The sequence below is a fragment of the Eptatretus burgeri genome, chromosome 2 (genome assembly GCF_056783735.1).
Source record: "Eptatretus burgeri isolate ZD-2024b chromosome 2, Ebu_testis_v1, whole genome shotgun sequence".
Taxonomy (NCBI): Eukaryota; Metazoa; Chordata; class Myxini; order Myxiniformes; family Myxinidae; genus Eptatretus; species Eptatretus burgeri.
In genome coordinates, this window is record NC_140962.1 from 147,912,474 (window position 1) to 147,939,799 (window position 27,326).

A 27,326-nucleotide genomic window follows, 5' to 3' on the forward strand; every position below is an offset into this window, starting at 1 on the left:
GTGATTTTGGTAGTTTTATCAGAAGGGGGTTGTTGGCGGACCTTGAGCGCCCTGTGGAAATGTGGTGGGGACAAATTGCAGAGAGAGCAGGGGGAGCAAGGCTGGAGAGGAGACGGTAGAAGGCAGAAATACCACCGACCAACCTGCGGTGATTGAGTGAGAGGCCCAAAGACTCAGCCTCATTGCGGGAGATGCCGATGATCCTAAATGCTCTGGTTTCGACAGCGTAAAGCCGAGAAAGGTGGGAGACAGGAGCACCAGCCTAAAGGCGAGAACAGTACTCCATCAGGCTATGGACAAAAGCTTTGTAAGTAGTCAGGAGCTCAGGAGGGCCAAGGAAGGGTTTTGCACGACGGAGGATTCCCAGTCGGCGACTGGCTTTGGATGCGAGGTTTGAAATCTGGCTTTCCCAGGAAAGACCATGGCAGATAATGAGACCCAGAAGCTTGAAAGAAAGGACTTCTTCCAGAGGATTGTTGAGAAAGTGGATCGGGGGGGGGGGGGGGAGGTTCTAAATGGTCCTTTCGAAGAGACAAAGTGAGAGTGTGAGATTTGTCCGGATTGAAAGACATGTTCCACGTGTTGGACCAGTTTGTGATTTTATCCAGATCTACAGTCCATTGTCCATTAGGACCATACTCTGTACAGAGCGTTGGTGCTGCCGAAGCAGTCTCCTTGGCTATTGGACACAATCCTGGACAGGTCTCCACTCAGACGCAGGATACTTGAATGACTCGGTCATCCCAGCAAGCTGGTACTCATTTTGCCGACCTCGGAAGGATGGCAGGCTGAGTCAACCCCCTGGTGAATTAATTCAGCGGGCAACGAGGCTTGAACTCAGGACCGTCGGATCCCAAGCCGCCACCCTAACCACTGAGCCAACACCAGGCTAGATCCGCAGTGAGCGAAGAAGATGCTGCTTGCTGGTCTGAGGGATGACCGATGGTACGGCAGAGGGTGGAGTCATCAGCAAAGAGATAAAGAGGATTTTCCAGAGAGTCGAAGTTGAAGAGAGATTCAGTTGAAAGAAAAAAATCAATGAAAAAGTCGATGTGTTTTTTCAACAATGTTCAGATCATCGGGATTAAATCTCATCACAAAACGAGAAAAAGTCAAGAAAATCATTGATGTTGTTTTAAAAAAATCTGCATTTATTCTTCACATCCTGTGTTTCTGCAACCCCCTCATCCAACTCTCTCAAAGCTTCCCCTCATCTCACAAACTCAATTTTTCCCCCTCTCCCCACCTCCTCTCATCTTCCCCCTTGTCTCGCTCCTCAAATAACTGGTGGTGCCTTCATTGTTAAGTCTTCCAAATATTTTGTCCTCGATGCCTCACTCTCTGTCCCCAGTATGCCCACTGACACTCAAATGCTCGTCGACTCTGTCCTTTGCACCTGAGAATGTGGAGAAGTTTCTGGCAACCTTCAACTCTGATTATGCAACTGTAATGGACAGGATCAGCTCAGGTTCCCAAATAACGTTCTCTGCTGCTCCTGCACATCTTCTTTCTGCTTTGTTCACACTGCCATTTGTTCCAGGTCATCTTTCATCTGTTTGGAAGTCAGTCAAAATCACCACACTACAAAAACTACAACTGCACTCTGTGGAGAGCATACCTCTGCCACGCTGAACAGTTTACATTTGTATCCCACTGATGGGCTGGATTTGGTCTGAATTCGTTCACAACTTTTTGAGATATCGTGCTCATAAATAAACCAACAGACACAGGTGAAACATAACCTCCATCCATCTTCAGTGATACCAAAGTGCAGAAATCAGAATCTTGATGACACAAGCTTCACCACAGTGTCAGAAGCTTCACGACACAAGCTTGACATCAACTGCTCCTAAAACCTGTCTTTCTTGACCCTTGCACACTTTTTCTTTTCTCACAAGCCTTCTCCATCCGCTTCTGACCTCTTCATCTTCACATCCCTTTTCTCCCCTTCTCTCACATGCCTTCACCATCTCTCAGCCTTCTACATCCTTTTTTCCTTTCCTCTCATGAGCACTTTTCATCCCGGCTTGTGCGAACCTGTCCCTCATTGGTCCGCAGCCGATGGGAGTGGGTCCATGAAGTGGCTTGTGGGAAATGCCACATCATTCTGAGGAAATGTTCAATACAGCTCCTGCCCCTCCCTTCACGCATCCAAGGCCATGACGAGAGCGCTTAGCCCATCCCCACGCACACAAAACGTCCCCTGCACTGTATGTACTGTTTTACATGCGAGAAGCACCGTCCCTTAGACCACGAACCAAGCATCACATGCCATGAACATGCATTTAAGAATGGAGTAAAAATGGAGAGGGTTTCCGCCGGACCAAGAGGTGACCAAACAGTCACGTGGTTGAATGCAAAACTGATGGGGTGTAGGAGGGATTGTCAAAAGGATAGTTGGTGAAAGGGAGGTTATTGCTGGATTGAGAAAGGCAGAATGGAGGGAATGGACTGTTGTGGAAAAGGAGGAAAGATTGAAAGTAACAGAGGGATTGAACAGAACGATGCTGTGAAGAAGGAGACATTGAACGTAGCAGTGAAGACATTACACTGAGTAAATGCAACCTAACCAAGGCATGCCCACCGAACAACACCTCGACAAGGGACCAAGGACTATTTACACAAAGACTAATGAAATAACTAATCCATGGGTCACATATGTGTCCATGTATGCTCTCCCCTGGGGTATGTTTCCATAACAATATACACTGTATATATATATATATATATATATATATATATATATATATATATATATATATATATATATATATATATATATATATATATTTCCATTTACATTCAGTATTGTTGTCAGGCAAGCCCAGTTGTCTGGTCCAAATCCTGAAAAACCACTGCTAAAGCGATCACGCTGATCCACTGGTTCGGATGCTCCAAGGAGCATCACAGGCCTGTATAAAAAGCTACTATATATTGGTGGAACATCTGAGCTGGCTAAAGAACGTGCTGGTACTCCATTATGCCGAGAAAACAAATGGCAGTACGGTGTGCTGGACTGTGCTGGACTGTGCTGGACATGGGGAGATTTATTTTGCTGCTGACCATTCTCAACCCACCCCATCATTCAACAAACAACTGATCTCCAAAGCGGTTTTGTGATCAGGAAATTCGAATCACTCACAGAAACCAAAAGTAAACAGCGAGGGAGAACAAGGGACGTGAACACATTTATTATATGCACAGTTTATTCACAAAGATACATGCCCTGTGTATTGGACGATCAGGAGATCCTTACTTATCTATTCCTGAAGGCCTCAGACACACCACAGAAAAGGGACCAAGGAGAATATGCGACTTTTGAAATGACGTATGAATGCGAAATGAGACGTTTTGCACCTGTGCTGTGTGTCTGTGTATTTACAGTGATTCAGTTCTGCTCACCAGGCACTTTTAACCTGCCTCTGTGAGCGCTATCTATAGTTCAAATCATCATTTAAACAGAATTTTCAGCATTTAGATCAAAGAATGGCATTTTCAGAATGGTTAACCATAAATGTTCTGTACTTGAATACAAATTGGACTCATTGAAATCATACTGTATTTAATAGGACAATTGTATGTATGTATGTATGTATGTATGTATGTGTTTGTGTGTATGTATGTATGTATGTAGGTGTGTATGTGTGTATGTATGCATGTGTGTATGTATATATTGTTATGGATTCTCCTCTGGTAGGGTTCACGAGGGGAGTTCTCAGACCCACTTCCAGGCCGATGATCCTTAAGCCGACGAACCGTGGATAACTCCGTGGCTTGACGGGTTGCGAAGCAACCACAGACACCATCTAAGATGTTTAATTTAGGTAGGGTCCAGCATACAAATCCCGCTTTACCTTACCAGCAAATTAATCACCCCAGATATGGACTATGCTTCCCAAAACTCCATTGCTATTTATCAAAACAGTCGAGCATTACCTTAAGTGGAACATTGGTTGCAGGCTGGCCATGATGAAATGGTGGGGCTGAACTCCCTGCCACTATCTGCACACTATATTCCAACCAATAGAAGATGACAATTCGGCAGGTTGGGAAACAGTTTATGGAGTTCAACAAGGAGCATGCATTTATTAGTAGTGTTGCAAAAGAAAGCTCTTACTCCTTACACAGTAGCCCAGTCTGTGTCAGTCACTTCGTCACAGGTTCTACAACACAGGCTCCTCAGTCATCCAAGGGAAACAAGGTAGTGAAGTGCTATAGAGGAAAAGAGAGAAAAGTTGTAGGGTTAGGATGAGCCTCTTACCCACCCGACGCATAAGACAATGGGCTTACATTGGTCTCATTGAAAGAGGTTGAAGGGGGAGAAAGATGAGGAGGGTAGAGCATGTAATCTGTAGTGTAAGGACAGGTGCAAATGTTGGACGTGTGTTATGCTTCGAGGAAAATGTGAAGTCAGAGTCAGTGAGTCAGCCCTAAAAAGGATGAGTGCTTTTTGTGGATGCAAAACAAAATGAACATCAATGTTGTGTTTTTGAGACAAAAGTTCTGCAGATTGAAGTAGTAATGGAAATATAAATAAGGCAAACGAGTAAAATGTCATGAAACGATTTATATTGATCCAATCTTCTACATTTCTTAACTTTGGAATTAATTATCCGTGATCTCAGAGACTAAAACATTTTTGTTTGTCTTCATCCCTGCAAAAGGTGAACCTGTTTCTACAGACATCGACTTGTATCCATTGCTGTTTTGGATCCTTTTGATGAGCGTGATATTATTTTTACTTTGGAGTAAGTCTCAAAACTTGTCTTGAACCATTACATCTTTATTGCTTTATTATTCCATAATCATGTAAAGGCTACAATCCTCCATCAAGTATACATTATACAGTACATTAATAAACGACAAAAGTAAAATTGTGTTGAGGAAGGTCTTTATAAAAACAATCCTCTTTTTCCTCTTTTCCTGTTTATTCATTCCTCTACTTATCCATTCCAACTGTGAAACAAAAATAGTCATTGTTTATTCCAGCAAAGGAGTAGTGGATGGGTTCATCCAGCAAAATTATAGATGGGTTAATTTCCCCAGCATTAGCATATTGTATTTTTACTTGTGATAGCCCATCCCACTTGTAGTGGTGTTATTCGGTAAATAGAGAAAATTGGAGCCACCCCCAAGCCTGAACCTCAGGGACTATAAATTTATTTGACCACTTAAAACCTTCCTGTGCACACCCCTTGTACAACCAGTGGTTTTCAACTAACTCGGTCCAGCGTTTCAGGAGTGCACGCAAGTCAAACAAACAAACAAACAAATAAGTGGTCATCGACCAGTATTTGTGAAACCAGTTGCTGTGATATTTTCCATTCAAACTCAAAAAACAATTAGCTTCTAGCTTTTGAGTGGAGAACTAATTCAGTGACCCAATATGCAAATTTTGTTCAAACTTCAAGGCAACTGAATGAAAAAATGTTGATTTTATGTGGCTTTGGAATTTGATATTTTGACTTCAAAAAACAGTAGGCGAAGTGACCCAATATGGAAACCGTTTTCAAATTTCAAGTCAATTGGATGAAAATTGATGAAACTTAGTCCTTTGTGAACTTTTGACTTCAAAAACAATAGGTTTAATGCTTTTGATTGATGAATCAATGAAGCCACCCAACATGCAGATTTTCAAATTTCAAGCCAATCGGATGAAAATTAATGATTTTATGTGGCCTTGACCTTTTGACCTTAATCAATAGGCTTTGGTCACTCAGTATGCAAATTCTGTTCAAATTTTAAGTCAATTGAATGAAAATGGACCACTTAATGTGACCTTGACCTTAAGGCATAATGACGAATGAGTCTTCAACATATTCTCATCACAAGAGATTGTCAAAAATTTGATGACAAAAGCTCAAATGGGAAAAAAAAGTTGTGGCTTGGACGCATGCATATGCAGGCATGGTCAGGCATGCACATATGAACACATACACACATACATGTGCACATACACACAAATACGCACATATAAGACCAAACGAATTGAGAAGCAATGGAACTCTGGAATACCACACTAATTCTGCAGCACTCCGAAGGAAAGATTGAAATACCAGGAGTGAACACACTTTTCCTGTTCTGTCTGACTCTGCATCCCCTAAGTAAACCCATTAATGAACAAGGTCATGATATATCCGAGCAATCAATATCAGAAATTTCCAAGAAATCGGAAAGGTGACACATTGACTGTACATGGATGTTTTTAAAATCTTTGCACCGAACGACGTAAAATTGACAGAACAACTGAAATTAGTGAAGCGGTACGCCAATGACATCAAAATGGAATTTGGCCTGGGTAAGGGTGTCAAGTGCACATTCGTGCAAGGTAGACCAACAAAAACGCACATGAAAAAATCAACCTAAATACAACAATATATTAGCTAGACAACGAACGATCATGCAACTGCCTCGGAGAAGAAGAGGGCCACCTATTATCTCACAAAAAATGCACAAAACAATTGCCAAAGAAAAAAACGAGGGTAATCTTAAATACATACCTCTCACCAAGAAATAAAATCAAAGCCATAAACCAACTGGCAGTATTAGTGTTCCAATATAGCTGTGGAATAGAAAACTGCCCACAGATAGAAAAATAAAAAACTAGATGTCAAAACAAGGAAATTCCTCATTGTCCAGAAAATGTTTAATAAGTATCAAATACAGGTCCGGAGTATCAAATAATGTGACCGCAACTCTCTGGACATTTAAAAGCATAACAGCTGAATTGTGATAAGCTCAAGAATCTCTTAACCTGAACCGAATTTCAAAATTTAAAATGCAGATTTGACCATAACAGCAGTTCTGACTGCTAAAAAAAAAGTGTTAAATTGTCAAATTTGCACATTGTTTGACACACACACACACACACACACACACACACACACACACACACACACACACACACACACACACACACACACACACACACACACACACACACACACACACACACACACACACACACATACACACACACACACACACACACACTGAATCAATGTTGAAAATGTTTCTTATGTATCGCTGTCAAAAAAGAAATAATAATCTCTTCTGCTTTTTCAGAGAGAATACAAAAAAGATTTCGAAAGGAAGGATTGCCGTGTTGCACGGTTCTGTGCCAGGTTAATGAGATTTTCTCATTTCAATTTTATTATGCTTTACTCCCACCTCTGCAACAAGCAATCTGCAAAAGTATATCACTTACTTTTAGTGCAAGACCACATTATATTATCCATCTTATCATTTGTTCTCAAAAGTTAATATTTTCACCTCTCTCTTTATGCTATACTGTTAAAACTTTCCAAAACATTTCAATTTCGTACACACTGTGTAAGGATTTATCAGTGACTGTTTTTATCTTGTACTTCTACAAAGAATCACCCGCATATTTTCTGGCACACAGGTTTCTCTTTTCCAAAGTCCTTAGATCAGATGAAGTGGTCCCAGAATATATCACATGAGAACTCTACTGTTTGGGAAGCCACATCACCACTGCTTTTACTTCGGTCATTCGTTTTAGTCACAGAGTAAAAGGAACTTCAAAGCAAAATAGAGAGAATGCATGAAGCAGAATATAGAGAACACATGCTTCCAAACTAATTAGAGTTTTAAATATAATCTATGTATAATGGATGTAGTGGAGGTTCAAAGGGAAAATGGACATGGGATAAGGTGATGTAGTTGGTCTGAGGCTTAGTTTATTTGAGCCATTTACACTTTAAATGCTCTAACATGATGAAATACACATGTAATCACTCAAATTGAGAATCAAATCAGTGGTGGAAACAATTACATAATAAACTCTATTTGATGCAAACTGTTCATGTCAAATTCCCATGATTTAATTGTTTTCTTCATCTTTTCATTTCATGAATGAAATATGACAACTCACAAGATTCCAATGTCTCCAAAATATCACAATTCATTAATGACTATATTATCACGGTCGAATCACTGGCTCATTTTGAAAACACCATACTTACCTCTGATATTGAAATTTTCCCAATGTAACCACATTTTTCAACAAAGTTCAGTGAAAAAAAAAAATAAAAGCTATATGCCTCAATAAAATATCTACATTTGCTTTAAAAGTACAATGGAAACATTGTTTATAGATCATCTTATATAATACATGATCTCTGGTGTTTTTGCAGCACTTTCGTGTTTCCAGAATGAATGTGGATGAAGATACCGAGAATCTTGTAACTGAAGTCAGGAGTTGGACACTCCTGACTTCAGTTGCAAGAACTTACAACTGTAAGTTGGACACTTGATGATGAAATTTTCTGGTACACTGATCAAATTGTTATTCTAATCTACAGGGGTACTGCATTGGGAGCAGTTCTGATCCTCAGCAACCAGGAAATCAAATTCTTCATAAAATTCTGGTCTGAAATGCATTCAATCAGGTGGAACAGTATCAGCGATGACTAGCAGTACCATGGCAATGGCACAACCTGGCATTGAAATCACAGGCAGCCCAAGTGGTCAGTAAATAGTGAGGTGGTAAAAGAGCACTGCCACATATCACTGTCAAGTCAAGTCAAATATATCACTGACTTGCACCAAATTAATCCTAAAACAATGATGATCACAACTCAATGCTTAAAAGCCAAAGGGATGTGTGAACCTATTGAGCAACACATCGTCATCGGCAGGACAAATAATAAAAATCTGGATTTTTTTGTTGTTGTTAAATGTTTAGGATGGTGGAGGAGAAGAACAGGGATGAGGGACAAAATAGAGGCTAATTGGACAAATAAGGGATGTGGGGAAGAATGAGTAGTTGGGGAGGACACAAGGGGAGGGTGGAGAGTGGGGGCTGATTAAGGTTTTGTATCATCATCTTGACTCTTATATAAGTGAAGGAATTTAATTACAATGTTTAAATCAGAAAGCATTTCAAATGCAAATTTCTGTCTTCTCAGTATTTCCATGTTTGTACCTAGTGATGAACATAATGAGACAGATGCTGTGGAGAACAATTTGAGCAGCTGGAGAAGAAGGTGTAAGTAGTGTCATGGGAAATAAGGGAGTTTATACTGCGATGAGGGAGTGTGGATGGGGTAATGTTACAGCTTATTTACTTATCACTTATAATTTTAAACTTTGTCCATGCACGAGTAATTATAAAAAAGGAAAATAATGACATCATCACATCATCACAGTATTCCACAAACATTAGGTTATCCACCTGTGCAACAGTAATGAGGAACAAAGGCCAACAACAGTGAACAACTGGACGAGTATGTTGTCAATATGAATAACATGATTTCTAAAGCTATACACTGACTTTGAGCTTAGACAGGTTTGAGAAGCACGATGCCGACTTTGTTAGGCCCAACGACCAATGAAAGGCATTGTTTCAACAGACGGAGATTTTGCACAATGATGATTGGAAAAAAATTCCCCACAAAATTGAACAGTACAAGTTACAACAGCAGAGTTTAAACAGGCACTTAATTTCTTCAGAACAAAATAGGTTGAGAGATGTTGACTTTCAAAAGCATGTGATCAGATCAACCAATTAGAGCAGAGGAAAAGCAGGAGACATTTGCAGGAAAGTTAGTCATCACAAAGTCCTGAAGGGAGGATTAATTGTCACGGGAGAAATCCAGGTTGGAAAGTTGACAGATTGAGTCAGTCCCATGGAGTCACAGAAATCCTTTGCTGAAGTGCCATCGCTGGTGAGAGAGGTACCAACACCCAGCCAAGTTTCATGGTGACAATTAAAATTTCCACATATGAGGAAGAGAGACTTGGGATGAGTGGTTAAAAATTTGGCCATGTCATCTGAGAGAGATGCAGATGAAGCCATCACTATTTGGAGGATTGCACAACACAGATGAACAAGAGGTGGGAGCAGAGGGAAAATTGCAATGAGGAGGTACCCTGGGGGTTGGAAGGTGTAAGGACAGTACAAGGGCAGTACAAGGTTGAGTTATTGATGTAAAGTGGAACTCTGCCTCCTGGATGTGGTTCAGGCCTAACAAGTTGGAAAAGACATTAACCAGGGAGAGACACAAAGGAGTCGGGGTCATCCTGTGACATTCCAGTGGGGCCTTACTCTGAGCAGAGCGTTGGAGCTGCCGAAGCATTCTCCTTGGCTCTTGCGCACATTCCTGGACAGGTCGCCACTTCGACAAAGGTTACCAGCAAGCTGGCACTCATTTTACCAACCCCAGAAGGATGACAGGCAGAATCAACCCCACCTGGTATTAACTCAACAGCAAGCAGGATTTGAACTCTGGATCCGAGGCATCCCAAGCCCACCACCCTAACCATTTGACCAACAACAGGCTTTACCATCTGTGACAGATGATACTGTTAAACAGATGATGCCTTGTTTACTGGCAGTGCCCTGACTTGCGAGATGTGGCAGGTAATAGAGGAGACCTCGGATGTTTGAGGTCCACATAGTTGGAGATAAGGGGGAGGAGGCATTGTGATGGCGCAGAATGGGGGGGGGGTGGGGATGCTTTGCAGGGGCAAGGTGAGGCTTTGGTGAGGGTGGGTGTGGGAGAATGTTTGAGTGTGTGGGGTGCATGGGGGTGTTTGAGTGTGTGAGTTGTGGGGGAAGGTTTAAGTGTGCAACGTGCGGGGGACGGGGGAGGTTTGAGTGTTTTGGGTGCAGGTGAAGGTTTGAGTGTGTGAGGTGTGGGGGAAGGTTTTAAAGTGACAGGTGAGGGGGAAACATTGCGAGGGTGGGGTGAGGAGGGATACAGAAAAGGGGGTATGTAGCTTTGAGGGTGTGAGGGGGTGGGGGTGGATGATTTTCCTGATTCCAGATTGCCAGCTTTGACAAACGGAGATAAAGATCATTGGTGGGAGATAAGAACGTTTGCAAACGCATGGAGAAATGCTGTGCTGGATGAATGGAGGTGGGGAGGAGGGGGTGTTATAGATAAGGTGCAGAGCCAACAAACACCTTTGAAAAATAATCCTTTTGGGGAAGAAGAAGGATAAGAAGAGGAAGAAGAAGAAAAAGAAGAAGAAGAAGAAGAAGAAGAAGCGACTACATCGTGGTGGAGAAGAAGATTATGTGCAGCATTTGTGAAAAGATACAAGAGTTGAAATGCATTCTTAAAATGTTTATTTTTTTAAAGAAGTGTTTATATTTAATATGGATTCAGTAATCAATTTGGAGAAATAGGGGGAAATGCATGAACCAGGAACAGAAGGAAACTTCGTGGAAATGGGAATAATTACAGAGTGAAATATAAAGTTTTTGTTTGTTTGTTTGTTTGTTCCGAAATAAATATTGGAAATTGGATGGGATGGCGTTGAGGACAAAGAAATAAGATACCTGGGAATACACCCAGACCTAAAGCTCTATATTAAAGCAAAATCAGGGGTAAGGAAGTCTCATTTGTGGGAAAGTTAGTCATCACCAAATCCTGAAGGGAGGATTAATTGTCTTTGGGAGAAATCCGACTTGGAAAGTTCACAGATTGAGTCAGTCCCCTCGAGTCATAGGAATCCTTTGCTGAAGTGCCATGGCTGGTGAAATGGGGTAAGGTATCTCCTTTCTATCTGAGGAAGGCCTTGAAAATGGCCGTTCAGGCCTTGAAAATATGAGACAAACAGGATAAAACATCAAACGAATTAACGAGAGATCTTGCACGAGATGAAAAAGTAACACATTGATAAAGGACACACACAAAACATGACAAATCTGGTTCGGAAAACTCAGCTTTGGTTACGTGGAATGGAGGAGCTGAAATTTCACCATGAATGCACAAAGAACCCAAACCTGAGGACATGATGGGAAATCATTGAAATTAAACATGAATTTTACCACGCATTTACTTTATCTCAATAAAATAAAAACGACAATTACACTCGGGGCCGGCCGGAGATCAAATGACGCCCTGGGGAAAGGGACATCTTCGGTGTCCCCTCTCTGTTTGTTCAACTTTTGAATACCTTATGAGGGGTAGTGAGTGAACTCAGTGGTGAGGGGACAGTGAGGGTAGGCACCGGTGATGTTGCAGCAATAGTTATCGGTGAGAATGATGGCTGGGAGACCGTTTTTATTGCCGATGAAACTAGTAAATGTCCTATTAAGTGACTTTACATTGGTGTTTCCATTTTTTGTCCATGACCTGGATATACCTCCATAAATACGCAAGGTGTGCTGCTGTGTCTGAACGGAGTAAACGTCGTAACCACATCATGCCTCATTTTAAAGCTCTTGGGTGCGTGAGGACAGTGCGTGAGGAGGTCTACAAATATCAATATTGATGTAATTTCGAGTTACTTGCAATTTTAGGCTCACACAGTGGCAGTGTATATGCTCAGAGTCGATGGTTTGCACAACTACAGGGGGGGGGGAGGGGGGATATAAATAACCACAACACAAACTGTTCACTCAATTCTGTCGAAAATATAATTACCTTTTCCTTGAATTGCTTCGCAGAGAAACTTTAGCAGTCTTAACAGTTCGTGATGATTCTGTGGACTATGGGGTCAGGAAGTGAGAGGTTGAGGACTTGAAGAAGAAACTGGGAGTGTAGTACAGAGAATTGGAGTGGTGGTGGTGGTGGTGGTAGTGGGGTGGGGTGAGAGGGGGGTCAGGGTAGGGACATAGTTTTGGGAAGGGGGTTGAGGTTTTGAGTTGTGGGGGGCGGATAAAGGACTTGGAGTTGGGAGGGGTTTGCAGACTTGGGAATTGCGGAGATGGAGTTGAAGACTTGAATAAGAAAGGTGAGACAAGGACAGAGAGAGTTGGGTTGGGAGGGCAAAGAAGGGAGCAGAGAGCTGAGAGAGCAGTTTGAGGACTTGTGGGGAGGGGGTTTGAAGAATTGGGGTTGAAGATTTGGGATTGGGAAAGGGGGGGGGGTTTAAGACTTGAAGAAGAAAGGGGTTGATGACTTTAAGTCACCTTTTACATTACGTGGAGGTGTCCCTGCTATTCTGCTGCCAAAGGACAATTCTGGAAAACTCCCGAAATATTCCACATTCCATTTGGAACAAATTCCCTTCCAACAACCCTGTGGTTCTGCGTTATCTGCGAATAAACTTTCTGGTTCAAAAATTGAAACAATACGTTTTTGTTCACAGGATTGAGGCTGTGGAAGAGTTAGAGAAGAATAAAATGGAAGAAAATGAAAAGGGGAAAACACCAACAGCAGAGTAGAAGTGAGAGTGAGATCATGGGAAAGGGGGAGGACACATGGGGTGAACAAGCTGCAAACAACCTGAATGGAACACAGCACGAAGAGAAAGGGGAAAGTGGGGATGAAAAAGAAAAGGAACAAACGAACTGACAAACAAATTAAAAGAGGTGAGAGAGAGGAGGTGGGGGGGGGGCGTGGGGAGGGGAGGGATCACAATAAACTTGAGAAGGGGAGTTAGACCACACATTCACTTTCTTTAAAATAAAACAAGAGTTACACTCCTGATTTGCTTAACTCTGTAGAATATACACAATAATTTCACTGCCTATTTCCTTTATATCTTTAATATTAAACACGAATCACACTTTATATCTTCTTTGTCAGACCAAAAGAAACACATTTCAGTTCCACTGTTTTCGAATTCATTTTTCCTTCTATCTTCCCTCTCTCTTGGACCTTTCATTTTAATTGTTCAACTTTCTTTGTTTTCACTTGCAGATGCGGTTTATCCAACTGTCGACCTGAACTCTGCAAATAAACTAATTGTGATCTCTTCAGACCTCCATAACGCATCGCTGAATGGGATCGATCAACAGTACCCGAAACACCCAGACAGATTTAATAGCTGGAAACAGGTTTTAGCGAAAGAGAGTTTCCTCTCTGGCCGTTACTACTGGGAAGTGGACGTCACTCGGGCCCACGATTATGAGATTGGCATCGCGTCTGAGTCCATGCTTCGGATTGGGGATGGCTGGGAATGCTCGTTGGGTTGGAATGTTAACTCGTGGTGTGTTGCCAAACATGATGGGAAATACACAGCTCGGCATGATGGCTTTGAAACAAACTTGAAAATGCTGGGAGATCCAAAGCATCTCGGAGTGTGTCTGGATTGTGACAAAGGGGATCTCGTCTTTTATGCTATTGAGTATAGTTTCTCCTGGCCGATGCATACCTTCTGGATCGATGTGAAGGAGCCACTCAGACCTGCATTGGGGTTATGCAATGTTGGTGATACTCTGCGCTTTTTGTCATTTCAATGCTTCGAGGATAACAACCCAGGGATGTTGCATTTGTGATTGTCAACAATGGGATGCTAATGCTCAAAGTCACAAGTCACGAATGTGTGTGTTTTTGTGTGTGTGTGTGTGTGTGTGTGTGTGTGTGTGTGTGTGTGTGTGTGTGTGTGTTATGAAGGTATAAAAATTGTCAAACGCTTTATCTTGTTGCATTTGACTCTGCAAAGAGTCTTAGCCGACTATGGTTAAATCATATGAGTTCATATTTATCAGAAAAGATATCAATAAAGAAACATTTCTTTAATAAAGAGATTCATTTTAAAGACACCAGAAACAACCGCACTTTTTAGCTTTCCTGAAAGGAGCGGGGATCGAATTGGATAGCGCGTCGTCAGTCCGTCTGTCCTTCCATCGACAAATACTTCCAACTTCTTCTCTGTAACTACGCATGCGATTTTGATGAAACTTCACCACAACGTTCAACATCGTGTATGTACCAAATTTTGTTCATGGCATTAAAAAAAAATTGGGCCCGAATTTGGTTTACAGGGGTTGCCCCCCAAAATAGGGAATTGCTTTCTTTTCAGAAACTACACATGCAATTCTGAAGAAAGTTAACCACAACCTTCATCACCTGTGATGTACAAAAGTAGTTCCTGGAATTAGAAAAATCGGGGTCTAAAGGGGTGTAATGGGGATGGGGGGTTTGATGGCAAAATATGTATTTGCTTTCTTCTCCAAAACTGCAGACACAATTCCGTTGAAACTTGACCCCAACCTTCATCACCTCTGAAGTACCAAACTTTATTCACACCATTTACAACATAGGGGTCTGAGGGCGTTTATGGTGGGGTTGCCCCCCAAAATAGGCGTTGGCTTTGTTCTCAAAGACGACACACACGATTTTGATGAAACTTTCACACAAACTTTATCACTTATGATGCACTAAAGTTTGTTCATGGCATTAAAAAATAGGAGTCTCAGCTGGTGTATGGAAGGGGGGGGGGTTTCCCCCCCAAAAAATATGCATATGCTTTCTTTCCTGAAACCACACACAATTTCGATGAAACTTGACCACAACCTTCATCACCCTTTATGTACCAACGTTTGTTCATGCGATTTAAATAATCAGGTTCAAAAGGGATGTACGGGCAGAAGGGAGGGGGGGTGTCCCCCAATACAGGTGTTTGCTATAACATTGGTGCATTTTGATGATTCTATCCCACGTTGACTTCCTCCTCAGTATCATTAATCTACGAGGTGAGTGCCCAGGGGTATTGCCCCAATGTTTAACAATCTCATTCTTAGCAGAAAATGAATGTAAGAGCCTCTGTTTAAGGGAAGTACACTCTGTGCTGGGGTAAAGTTTCCAAGCAGGGTAATTTTGTTATGTTTGTTGTGAACAGTGATATGATCAATGGATATGTGTCAAATTTGAATATCAGAATAAGTGAACATAATACGTGAATACCAGAAGGTGCATTCTCTGTAACATGTGAAATGATAACCGGCTGTGATGAGTGCACTGTAAATGAATTTGTGTTTGTCGTTTACATGACCTCGGTTGACGTTGCATTCATGGATTTCCTATGACTTGTGAACCATGTGAATCCATAGTTTACGTAGAAAGTAAAATTGGTTATCCGACCACTCAGAGCGGAATTGTTTGGCCATTTATTCATAACAGTGCGGAGATCGGTCGTTCGGACCAAAAGGCAATAACACCTGATAGCCAAGTAGATCAAGTAGACTTCGGGTAACGTGTGACCTGCCACAATGTACAAGTTCCTCCTTCTCCTATAATACGCAGCACATGGATGCTGGTTGTATCATTTGCTGGGAACATGGCTGTGCCCCTGATGCAGTGCCCCATTGAGGTAAGAGCAGGAATTAGGAATTCCTTCAGGGTATCGGCGATAGCTTGCAGACTCTTCACAAAGGAAAGCATGGTATATTTGACGTCCACCAATTGAACCTATTAGACAGGACAGCCAGCTTCATGACTTTCTTCAAGGTTTCATAATTATCAACCCAACTGGTAATTGTCACCATGATGTTTCGTCCACAACTCTTTTATTACTGACTACTCACACCCGAGGATGGGATGTTAAACTAGGGTTCAATTTGCTAGCATTGATTGTTCGGGGAACTGAGTAATTAATTGTTGTCTTTGAACGAATGATCCAACGCTGTCACATGATTTTAAAATAACTTAATATATATTTAAATTTTCTTTTGAAAAATTCAGAATATAAATATATTTAAATTTTAATTTTTAATTCTCATCTCGTAGAGGTTAAAAAGAAAACGTTGCTGTTTTGGGTGCATTTTATAGTCTCGGTAATGCCCAGGTACGCTTCCGACCCATTCCCTCCCCTCAGGCTGCCTTCCCTACCCCTCCCCTCACGCTGTATTCTCTACCCCTCCCCTCACGCTGTCGTCCCTACCCCTCCCCTCACGCTGTCGTCCCTACCCCTCCCCTCACGCTGTCGTCCCTACCCCTCCCCTCACGCTGTCGTCCATACCCCTCCCCTCACGCTGCCTTCCATTCTCCTGACACAACCTCCTCCTCCCATCGTGCTTCCATCATCCCCTCTCCTCTTGCTGCCTTCCCTTCCCTTCCCTCACTCTGTCTCCCCTTCCCCTCTCCTCATGCTATCCTCCTCCCAAACCAACTCCACCACCACACATCTCTCCAGAGCTACTCGGATCAATTCATTTTTTGTCTCAGGTTGAGAGATTCTCGAGCTTCGCGAATGTGTGGAAATTAAATAAAAGCACAAACACGAGTGCGGCATTTTCATCAATTGAAGGAAAACGCCCTTCCTTCCCTTCCCCTTCCCTCATGCTTACCTCCTTCCAAAGACAATTGTGGTGGGAAAGAACTTCATTTTCACAAGTTGGATCATCATACCAAAGGAGAATCTTTAATTTCATACATACGGAGGAAGAACATTCAATGATTCACTGAAACATTGAATAGACTTCACTGAAACAGAAGCCCCAAGCAATTCCTCTTATACACAACTTGACATTCCAAAGAATGGGAGGGGAGACATTTGCTAACTCAACTGCAGGATTAGTTGATAAGCATAAGGTAAAATAACTCAAACTGCAACACCTGTCCACATTGGGTGGGAGGAAAAGAATGACATAATAATGGCAAAAGTTATAGTGTTATCAACCAGGTCACTCTGTTTCATAGCAAGACATTCCTTTTATCACATGTCGGTCAAAAGACTCTTGGGTAAAGGGAAACATTAGTGACAGCCAATTCGACTGTCGCAAAGAAATTCGATTTATAAAGTGCCAGCAACAATTATAATTGAGAATACGTGAATATAATTATTGTTCTTTCACACCATCCACCCCCTACGGATGTCCAGCCACTGTTTAGTGTGAGCCGTTTTAAAGTACTGTTTGAAAGTACCCAATTTCGCTCATTCCTGTACTTATGCCGGCATCAGGGTACCTTTCTCCCCACCCTTCCACTTTCCCTCAGGTCCACCTATGATATGAAACGCATGTCCAAGAACACCCCCATCCCCTCCGCACTACTCCTCTATCTCCGTCAGCCTCCTGGCTCTCACCACCCCCTCCCCACCGCCCCCCACAAAGACTTTATGGTGAGGTGTGGTAAGACTTCGCTTTCCTTCCCCCTTCCTCGCTCTGCCCCATTTCCTAGATTCGCTTTCATCATTCTCTCCTCATTCCCGCTTCCCACCACCCCCAACGCCGTTTCCCCAGTTATAATTTCTCATCAGCCAAGCAATGGGTTTGTATTTCCTTGTGGAGAATAAAACACACAAATACACACTGGATCAATGGGGAATGAAACACACACTGGATCAATGGGGGAAAAAATCCATACTGGATCAATGGAGAATGAAACACACAGTCGATCATTGGGGAATGAAACTAACACTGGATCAATAGGAAGTAAAGCGCACACTGGATCAATGGGGAATGAAATACACACTGGATCAATGGGAAATAAAATGCACACTGGATCAATGTGGAATGAAACACACACACACACACACACACACACACACACACACACACACACACACACACACACACACACACACACACACACACACACACACACACACACACACACACACACTGGATCATTGGGAAAAATGACAAAGTTGATGATGGGCAGCACTCTCAATTTCAACTTTCTGGCCAAATCCCGAACAACTTTTATATATCCACATTGTGTTAGAAAGACAATGGAAAACTATTCCCTGTAACCATGGCCACGAGACCACTTCAGCAACATGGAGCCTGCACGAAGAACCAAGATTTCGAAATTGATGGTTAATGTGGGTGGGTGTGCATCCCTGATGGGCCAAATGTCCACCTGTACCTCCTTCCAGGTGTACAAGTAATGTGCACGTTTGAAGGAGAGTTTACAAAGCGATGATAAAGTCGTCATCTGAACGTGGTTTGTGGCTCCGACCATGGTCCATGGTTGTTCTCTCGGGATTCCTGCAAAGCTTAAACACACTCACCTTGCTGTGTTTAATTCTCTGATATTTTCCCAATCAAAACGACAGCATTGTTTGGGTTTAGGTGATGAATATTGATAGAGGAGGATAAAGATTACACGAATTAAGAAGAGAAAAGATGGAGGAAACCGAACAAGTGGACCGACAGCAGGGATGATCTCCATCAAGGATCACTAAAGGGAACGGAATTAAAACACCACCACAGAGGTCTCATTACCCTCTGTAAACGAAGCATCATCACCAGTTTTGGCATCTTCACTTCGGAAAATTCCTTCCTGAATTTGGGAATCATATTTTATTGCCACCCTTCTGTTTCCGTGTTCAGTGCCACCCCCAAGGCTTTTTTCGTCTTCCTCCCCTATCACAAGGGCCTATCCATTCCACACGTCTTCTCAATCTTCCTTTTCCCAAAATCCCTTCACTCAATGTCTGTACCAGGAAAGGGAAAAACACAAATTATACACAGGGACCCAGTGTACCACATGGGACCCAGTAAAGGGCTGTGGTCCTCCTGTTACGGATTTGGAAGCCTCTTGCACACAGACAGTCAGTGGTTCCCGCAGTTCAGTTATTTCGATAAGTATGTGTTTATAGTTGGGTTCCCATCCTTCTCTCTAATGGGTTAATTTCATGTGTGTGCTGTGGGTTTCTTTTATAGTCAGATTTTTTACATCTTTAAATTTCCTCCCCACCAAATCAATCCTCCACCGCTCCGCACCATCGACGCCATTGCCCATGTGCGTTCGACCACGGACGTGAGCGGAGGTTTCCTCAACTCAGAGCTCCGACTCCGCCCAGGGAAGGAGGGGTTCCCCCCTGTCCAATCAAGGATGGCCAGCACATCACCCCACGAAACCGTGTCCAATCAGGGCAAAGACTACCTCAGGACAGACCCCTCCCTCCTCACGTGAGAAATGAATAACAGTGGGGGTGATCCGGCTGGCAGGAAAAAGAAGCCTCATCGCCTTGTTTGCCCTCGCTTTGCTTGCTGGCGTTCTCGTCTTGCCTGCTGGCGTTCTCGTCTTGCCTGCTGGTGTTCTCGTCTTGCCCGCAAGTGCTCCTCTCATCTCGTCCATTCTCGGGCTGGCTGACGTCCGTTGCATCATTCCTGATCCCTAGTGCTCGGTGCGGCGACGAAGGTGTGGGTTCAAGTCTCCCCGCATCCCCCCCTCCAAAACAGCTCGTCTTGACAGAACCGCACGAGGCAGAAAGGTGCCTGACTGAACTCTTATCCTCAGCTCGCCTTCCCTCCTGAGCTGAAGGGTCAAATGAATGCCAACCGGCCCCATTTCTTTTGGGTGTATGTGTGTGTCTGTAGCCCCCGTCCTGCAAGTAGAGACTGTTAAGTGCCTGGGTTCATTGTACATTGCATTATATTCATGAGAAGTCTGCTCTGTGTTTCCCTCCCTATTGTAAATAAACCCCTGTTAAATGTTCCAGTTCGTTGTCTGTGTTTTCTTTCATTGGCCGAGCATGGTTTGGGCTTGAGAAATAGTGAGGCCATCTGTGCTGTAAGTTGTTATTTGGCCCGGCGTGGCTTTGGTAACTTCCGTTCGGTTACGGCGGATCTGAGTCGGTGATCGCGACTCGGTTCGGACAAAGTTGGCAAGGGTGTGGCTTCCCCGGAAGTTAGACGGCATGGGTACTTTGGTAAATTGGATTAGACAAGTGGAGCCGACCTCACGCCGTCGAAATATTGGCGACCATAGTCCTTTAAGCGACCCATCGACTCTGGAGTTATCTGGGGTGACGACCTTTCAATTCCGGTGTTTGGTGGGAGACGGCCTGACTGCTCCATCTCGCGGTTGTCATCGCCACCGACCCCAAACCAATCAGAATTTTTATCAATCAGATGGACCTTTGTACGGCACCAATTGGATGGACACTTGTACGGTACCAATCGGATGGACATTTTTATGTCAACAATCAGATGGACGTAAAGCCAAAGGACTTGGCTGACAGTGTTGGTTGTTGCTGGATGTTCAAGTTCTTACGAGATTCTTCAGAAAGAGTTGAGTGATCAGCGGCATGCTGAACAATTTAAAAGTTCCTGTTGCTTTCATTTGAGTAATCTGCATTGTCATGGTGACTTGTCCAGGATTCGTTATAATTACAACCTCAAAACGTTTCTCCACTTCTCTGGATGAATGAAAACCCAACTCCCCTCTTTATTACCTCTCACACAGTACATTGAAATTGATAATTGCACGAGATCTCAAGAATTATCCTTTCTCGAACTCTCTTATCTCCAGCATTTGTAATTGTTCATCATTTTTGTCCGAATGATGAGTTAGACATAACATAAGAGTACACATTACCTTCAATGAAGTCCAAATATGGTTTGGCAAGAGAAGTGAGAATAATTATTATATTTTGTTCAGAGAAGGCTTGAAGGATCAATGGAGAAAGTGATTTGATATCAAGAGAGATAATGTGAGGGAAAATTAATACTGTTACGTTTCTGGGCGAGGGGGGGGGAGCGCAGAGGGGAACAGGGGGAGGGGGCTGGGGTGGAGGAAATATTACTATTGAGCAGATAGGAATGTATTGAGTAGCATGGTCCGTATGAGACTAGTTCACCTATCTTTATGTAATAAGTGGGGAAATGTTAGTTTAAGAATTGTCTTGAATGAATGTGCACCATACAGGGGGTGGTATGTGGTAAAAGATAGTTAGGGATTATGGTGAAGGGAGTTGTGCGTATAACACTGTAACCTCCAGGAGTCTCTGTCAACCTCGACCGGGAGCACCGGGAGACTTTGCACGAACAAGACTGGGCAGTTATGGATGCCTCCTAAGTGGTGGAGCATTGCCCGGGGATAAGAGGAAGGAGCTGAATCGGGCTGGTGGGGAGAGTCGGTGACGCCCGTCAAAGCTTGAGGAGGAACAATCGATATCTGAGGATAATGGGTTTGTCTGAGTAGAAAGAATGAGATGAGAGTTTTGAGGAGATCATCCTGCCTGCCTCTGCCTGTTTACTCACCCCTTGTCCGTTCGTCGACCTGCCCGTGTGCTTCGTCATCTCAAAGTACTGCTCCTCCTCCTTCCTCATTGCCTGCTCGTGGCTGCCCCTTGCCCATGCTTCCACACGCTACAACTAGAGATGAGTCCCCCTGTTTTTATCCCTCTCCCTGTCAGTGACTGAGTCTGGTGTGTGGTGCTTTACGTTTCTTCGGATTCATTTTTATTCATGTTGTACATAATTATTTATTTTCGATTCTGTGTCCCGCTTTCTTCCCCACCTCTTATTTTCGGCTCCGTGTCGTATCTCTCCACTGGTCATTCATCCCGAAGTTATTGTTTGTGGTTCGGGAATAAACCCGTTGCACTGAAAAAATTTAAGTTTCTTGCATCTCTCCTCATGATCCGCATGTGCATTGTCCAACATTAATTCAGAACATCTCCAAAGGAGTTAAACCGTTCAGTTCATTGTGTGATTTTAACCTCCCACTGGAAAGAGCTTGATGTTAGTTCAGCCGTCGATGCCACAATATTTTATATATTCACTTTTTCCTGAATCTTCTTGCGCAATCTTATCTCTCTCTTCCACTTGATGTTAAACTTTGTTTCAGTGTCCCTGTTCTTGTTTACCCACATCAAGCATTAAGGTTGTTCATTCCACTAATCGACACCGAACAAACTCGACACTTGTCTGAGAATTACAAATACCTCCTGCATGATTGCACAGAAAAGTCAAGAACAACACAAAGAACAGAGCAAGGCCTCATCTCCCCACCTGTAACACACTGCTGTGTCACAACACAAAGATATTTTGAAATTTTTCAAAATTTAAGAAGAATCATCAACTCAGAAAAGAGTCTGAAGGGGAAGTTTAGGGTCTGACCTTTCAACAACTACAATAAACCTGAAACTCACTTTTTGACTATTTTATCAGTTTGTGGTGATTTCTCATTTTTATATGATCGATATTTATATCTCCAATCATTTATTCAATATTTGATAACCAAATCATTCTCTTGTTTATGGCATTGAGCATAACCTCACGTGTTGTGAACAGAAGGATCTTCTTCATGATTCTGCACCTGACCATGTGAGGATTGCCCCTTATTTCATTGACTATCTCAGCTACCTCGCCAGATGGTAATGTGACCAATTAAAGGGATATTGTATGAGCGACGCACCTTGTTGTTCAGGATCGTTGTGGAAATTAAAACTGTGTCACGTGGTTCCTGCTCTGGGGATCTGGCATGGTGAGGGAGTTTAGATTTGATTCAAAGTGTTGAACACAATGAGTCACTGCTTTAGTCAGAGAGGAGCAGGAGCATGGAGCAGCATTCATAAGGAGGGTGTAGAGGTTTTCATGTCACTCCGACAAAAGGGAATTGGAGAAATATTGGGAAGGAAATAGATTGGACTAACACAACCCCTCATCATGAACTTACTCTCAACATGCACCAACTCTCAACATGCACTTACTCTCAATATGCACCAACTCTCAACATGCACCAACTCTCAACATGCACTTACTCTCAATATGCACCAACTCTCAACATGCACCAACTCTCAACATGCACCTTCAAGTTAAGTTTAACGAGTGCAAACATGTCTTCAAACCTGCAGAAGAGAAGATCAGGAGAAAAACTAGAATTTTTCTTCTACTCTTATCTACCATTGATGATGATGATGATGATGATGATGATGATGATGATGATGATGATGATGAACAGTGTTGGAATCAGAATCGAACCCTCGATAAACCTGAACCTCATCACCACCAACGATGATTATCCTCGATCTTGTGTGGAAGATGGGCGATTCACTCCCTCCATGTTTATATTAGTGTTCTGATAAATCAAATTGTACCCATTTGGTATTTATTTAATCCATTTTTGTTTAAATCCCATACGTGTTGTAAATAGTATTTGTGTTTCATGTTCGTTTGACACAGTGATGGAGTAGGACACACGGCCTTCCTGTCCCACACAGAGAATATCATATCGTGGAGAGGGAGGGGTTGGGGATGTTCCAAAATACATTTTGCGTATGTAATATGTTTATAGCAGTTCACTCACTCACTCGATCATGTTAATGCCCCAGGTGACACACAAACATCAAACAAAAGAAAACGCCTCTTCTGTCAAACTGGTTCTGTGTGCTGTGTTCATGTTTTCCCATTTCATTAGTTTCCGCATCCCTCTAACACTGACACACCCAGGGGTTTAAACCCTGTTTATATATTTATTTGTATTTTCCAATGTTCAGAATGAGCCAGGGGGGCATAAATCACATCCCTATCCAATTAATGACTGGATGGTTTGGGGACATTATCAACCCTTCCCAACAAACCAACGTACAAATCAGTTCATTCACTATTTACACCTGGACAAGGTGTTTCCCAATAAATGTAAAATTTTGTTATATTTCTCTTTATGGTTAAAACACATTTTATAAACATCAATTTTTATGTATATTGGATTTTCTTTTTCCTCTCTGATGCGAAAGTGGTTAATACAGAAAAACAATGCAGAAATACTGTACACAAATTAAATCACCCTCAGGTAAAGAAACAAGAAAAACTACATTTTCTCTCGTTCTCATCTCATACCATAAACAACTGTGTGTTTGTCATCAGAGGAACTAATCTCGGTTTCTGAACCCGAACAGACAGTTGCGGTGATCTTTGTCTTGTGTATTCATGTTTTCCCGAGTTCTGTTCTGCTGTTGTGGATTGATAACTTGAAGTAATTTTTCTGAATCAAAATCGAGGAAAGGATTCTAAACACCTGAGGAGGTACCTGTGAAGGTTTCATCTTCTTCACTCCAAGTGAGTCAAAGTTGAAATTTCTCTTTTGATCCATGACCAGTCTTGGTCGAACTTGTGCAGGTGTTTTGTGGTTCCCTGATGGGCCTGCTGTATCACAGGTTGGTGTGGTGTTTGTAAATATATCATATAAATGTTTCGGGAAACATTAACTGAACTGTTTTGCGAAACACAAGTTTGTTTGGTTATTACCTCCACCACGGAAGGTGAGCAGAGATTATATTTTTACCCCAATCAGTCTATTTGTATGTTCGGGAGCACGATATCTCAAAAGGTTATGGATGGTATTGGACAAAACTTGGTTGACAGGTTGGGTGTGTGACAAGAACGAATTGATTACATTTTGGTGAAGATCCGAATCCAGATCCGGATACGAGAAAGTATTGAAAACCTTTAAAGTGATTCTTCACCATTGAGCGAGAGGGCCAAAAACGATATACAATATAACATGAGAACAAGTCGAGTCGATTTTGGTTAAGGTTGGATGCAGTTCCGGCCTCACAATGAGATACAAAACTTAAACTGTTCAGCGTCCAGGAGGTATGCACTCCACTGAGTGCGATTCTATTTGCCTTTTGAATTAGTAGATCTTCTTGCCAATATCAACAATGGTCCAATTTCACCCCTGCATTTCAGTGTTGAACTCATTCAAGTGCTGGAAAATGTCACTTAAGCTTTGCTTTGCTTGCTCGGGCTCATTATTGAAGCGGTCAGCCAAGGAGTAATATTTGTCTCAGAAAAATTAAAATTTCCATTTTGAGCAACGGAACACATGAAAGGACGTTTTCCACGAGAAAGCCAGCAGAATTCAGTGAAAGAGCAAATGCTGGTGCTCCGATCCCACTTCTTTGCACATCACAGGGAAGGGTCGAAAATTTGATTCCCTTGCCTTGATGAAGATCACAATCCTTTAATCTCCTCTCTCTGGAAAGGCTGGAATCTCCCAAGGCAATCTTCTTGGCCCAGTCCTATTCCTGATCTTCATCAGTGATCTCTCTGACTCTCTGGAAAATCCCATTTGTCTTTTTGCTGATAACTCCACCCTCTGCTGTAAGATCCCTCATCCTTCATATAGGCAGAGAGCAGCCTCTCCCTTCTCTTTAGACCTTCTTTAGACCTTCACGAGAGTTTCCTTAATTTCCATCCATCTGGTTTGGTGCTTTTTTTCCCCATCTATCCTCATCCTCAGACATCATTGAATCTTCTGGGGGGTTGAGGCAACAGCTTTTATCCTCTTCTGCATTTTCAATGAAGTCCACTTCAGGATCTGTTTTCAGAGCTGGCTGAAACGAATGAATTGCATTTCCTGCATTTTAAACCGAATAACCTTCCAGGAACTGAAAGGTAACATCCAGAAAAACAGGAGAACAAAGATGAAATAAAATTTTCAACGACATTCTCATTTCGTGTACACATGAAGAAAACTGGACAAGGTAAAACCATTTTGGCAACATACGACCAACACAATCAATAAATCAATTCACACACATGATATGTAACCCCTGTTTTATAACAGTATACACATCTGAGAAGTGTGAATATGGAAAGACTAAAGTTTGTTTTTCACAACAGGTTCTGTTTCCCATTTCTCTGCTCGTCAGTGAAAGGAATTTTGTGGAGCCTTTCACAGATGAACCTGTTACTTCCTGGAATACAATGATGGATGTACCATGGCTGTCTCATCTAATTATCTTCATCACGGTGTGTTTCGTTCGAGTTATTATGTCCCTTTTAGACTCAAATAGCCATACATCTTTGAAGACGATGAGATTGTTTTGTAAAAAATATTTCAAACATAATTTTGTGCAAAATACCCTGAATATGAATGAATCAGTCTATCAAATATGGATGCTCACGTTCCACCATCAACCCCCTTCTGTTGAAACTCTCACAAAAATCCCGAATCACTGCTCACCTCCACTCATTCGTTCCTCTATTTTTCTCACCAGTGGAACTAACTTCCACATTCTCTTAAATCTCATTATTCCATCCAAGACTTGAAGACTGCTGTTCACCACCACATTCTCAGATCATCGCCCATCCAAAACCATGATCTTTTCTTCCCCTATTAGCCCCTCACATCCCAAGCCCACCACTTTCCAAATTTCCATCTTGTGAGATTGCTTCTGTATCCATCTTCTTCACCTGGTTAGGCATCTTCTCTCTCTAATTCCTCCCTACATCCCTTATTTGTCTAAGTTTCCTGCTATTTTGTCCCTCAGCCTTGCTCATGATGTTTCCTCCCTCTTTGTTCTGTTGCCTCTTGATCTGTTCTATGTTCTAACTCTTCCATGATTCTTGAATTTGCATAAAAAACCCAAAATTGTTTTCCTTCATCAAGGGGACTGCTTAAGCATTTTAAGAAAATGGAAATTGATGACCAAGAATTGAAAATTATTGATAATATTCAATTTTTAGGAGAATCATTATTCATTGGAAGAACAGATTCAAGACAATTAACTTTACTACCTCCACCACCAAAGGTGGATGGAGGTGATGTATTCATCGGTGTTCCTTTGTTTGTTTGTCTGCGAGCAGGATATCTCAAAAAGTAGTGGACAGATTCAGCTGAAATTTGATGGACAAGTTGGAAGTGCCACTTGGAAGAATTGATTGAATTTTTATGAAGATCCGAATCGAGATCTGGAAACAATAATTATTTCATTTTAACTGATTCTTCATCATTAATAGATGGGCCTTAAAATCATACATAATATCTCAAAATGTTGAGGATGAAATTTGATGGACAGGTTTTCCGTGTGACAAGGACGAATTGATAAGATTCGGTGAAGATCTGGATCCGTATGTGGAAACCATAATTTTTTCAGTGATTTTCCACCATTGAGAGATAGTACAAACCGATTTATAGCACGATATCTCAAAAAGTTAT

The 27,326-nt window shown here is 42.2% G+C and overlaps 4 protein-coding genes across 4 annotated transcripts in view; all 4 read left to right on the plus strand.

Annotated features, from left to right (window-relative positions):
• The window catches only part of LOC147033490 (tumor necrosis factor receptor superfamily member 6-like), a 32,904-nt gene extending 19,146 nt beyond the window's left edge, over nt 1-13,758 (plus strand). Inside the window, exons 6-10 of the mRNA XM_085856225.1 lie at nt 4,665-4,748; nt 7,066-7,124; nt 8,157-8,259; nt 8,952-9,010; nt 13,620-13,758. Of these exons, the coding sequence (XP_085712351.1) occupies nt 4,665-4,748; nt 7,066-7,124; nt 8,157-8,259; nt 8,952-8,992 (287 nt within the window). The 3' untranslated portion in view covers nt 8,993-9,010; nt 13,620-13,758. The remainder of the gene's footprint in view (nt 1-4,664; nt 4,749-7,065; nt 7,125-8,156; nt 8,260-8,951; nt 9,011-13,619) is intronic.
• Nucleotides 9,050-14,197, plus strand: LOC147033492 (tripartite motif-containing protein 14-like). The gene is made up of 2 exons (XM_085851628.1): nt 9,050-9,068; nt 13,620-14,197. Exons 1-2 carry the CDS (start codon nt 9,050-9,052, stop codon nt 14,195-14,197), a joined length of 597 nt encoding a protein of 198 aa, XP_085707754.1.
• A 10,012-nt stretch (nt 14,198-24,209) lies between these two features.
• LOC147033493 (butyrophilin subfamily 1 member A1-like) overlaps nt 24,210-27,326 on the plus strand; it is a 253,394-nt gene continuing 250,277 nt past the window's right edge. The window contains exon 1 of the mRNA XM_085855817.1: nt 24,210-24,439. The gene's annotated coding sequence lies outside the window, so the exon portion shown is untranslated. The remainder of the gene's footprint in view (nt 24,440-27,326) is intronic.
• LOC147033494 (uncharacterized) overlaps nt 24,457-27,326 on the plus strand; it is a 60,109-nt gene continuing 57,239 nt past the window's right edge. The window contains exons 1-2 of the mRNA XM_085855701.1: nt 24,457-24,537; nt 26,009-26,137. Of these exons, the coding sequence (XP_085711827.1) occupies nt 24,472-24,537; nt 26,009-26,137 (195 nt within the window). The 5' untranslated portion in view covers nt 24,457-24,471. The remainder of the gene's footprint in view (nt 24,538-26,008; nt 26,138-27,326) is intronic.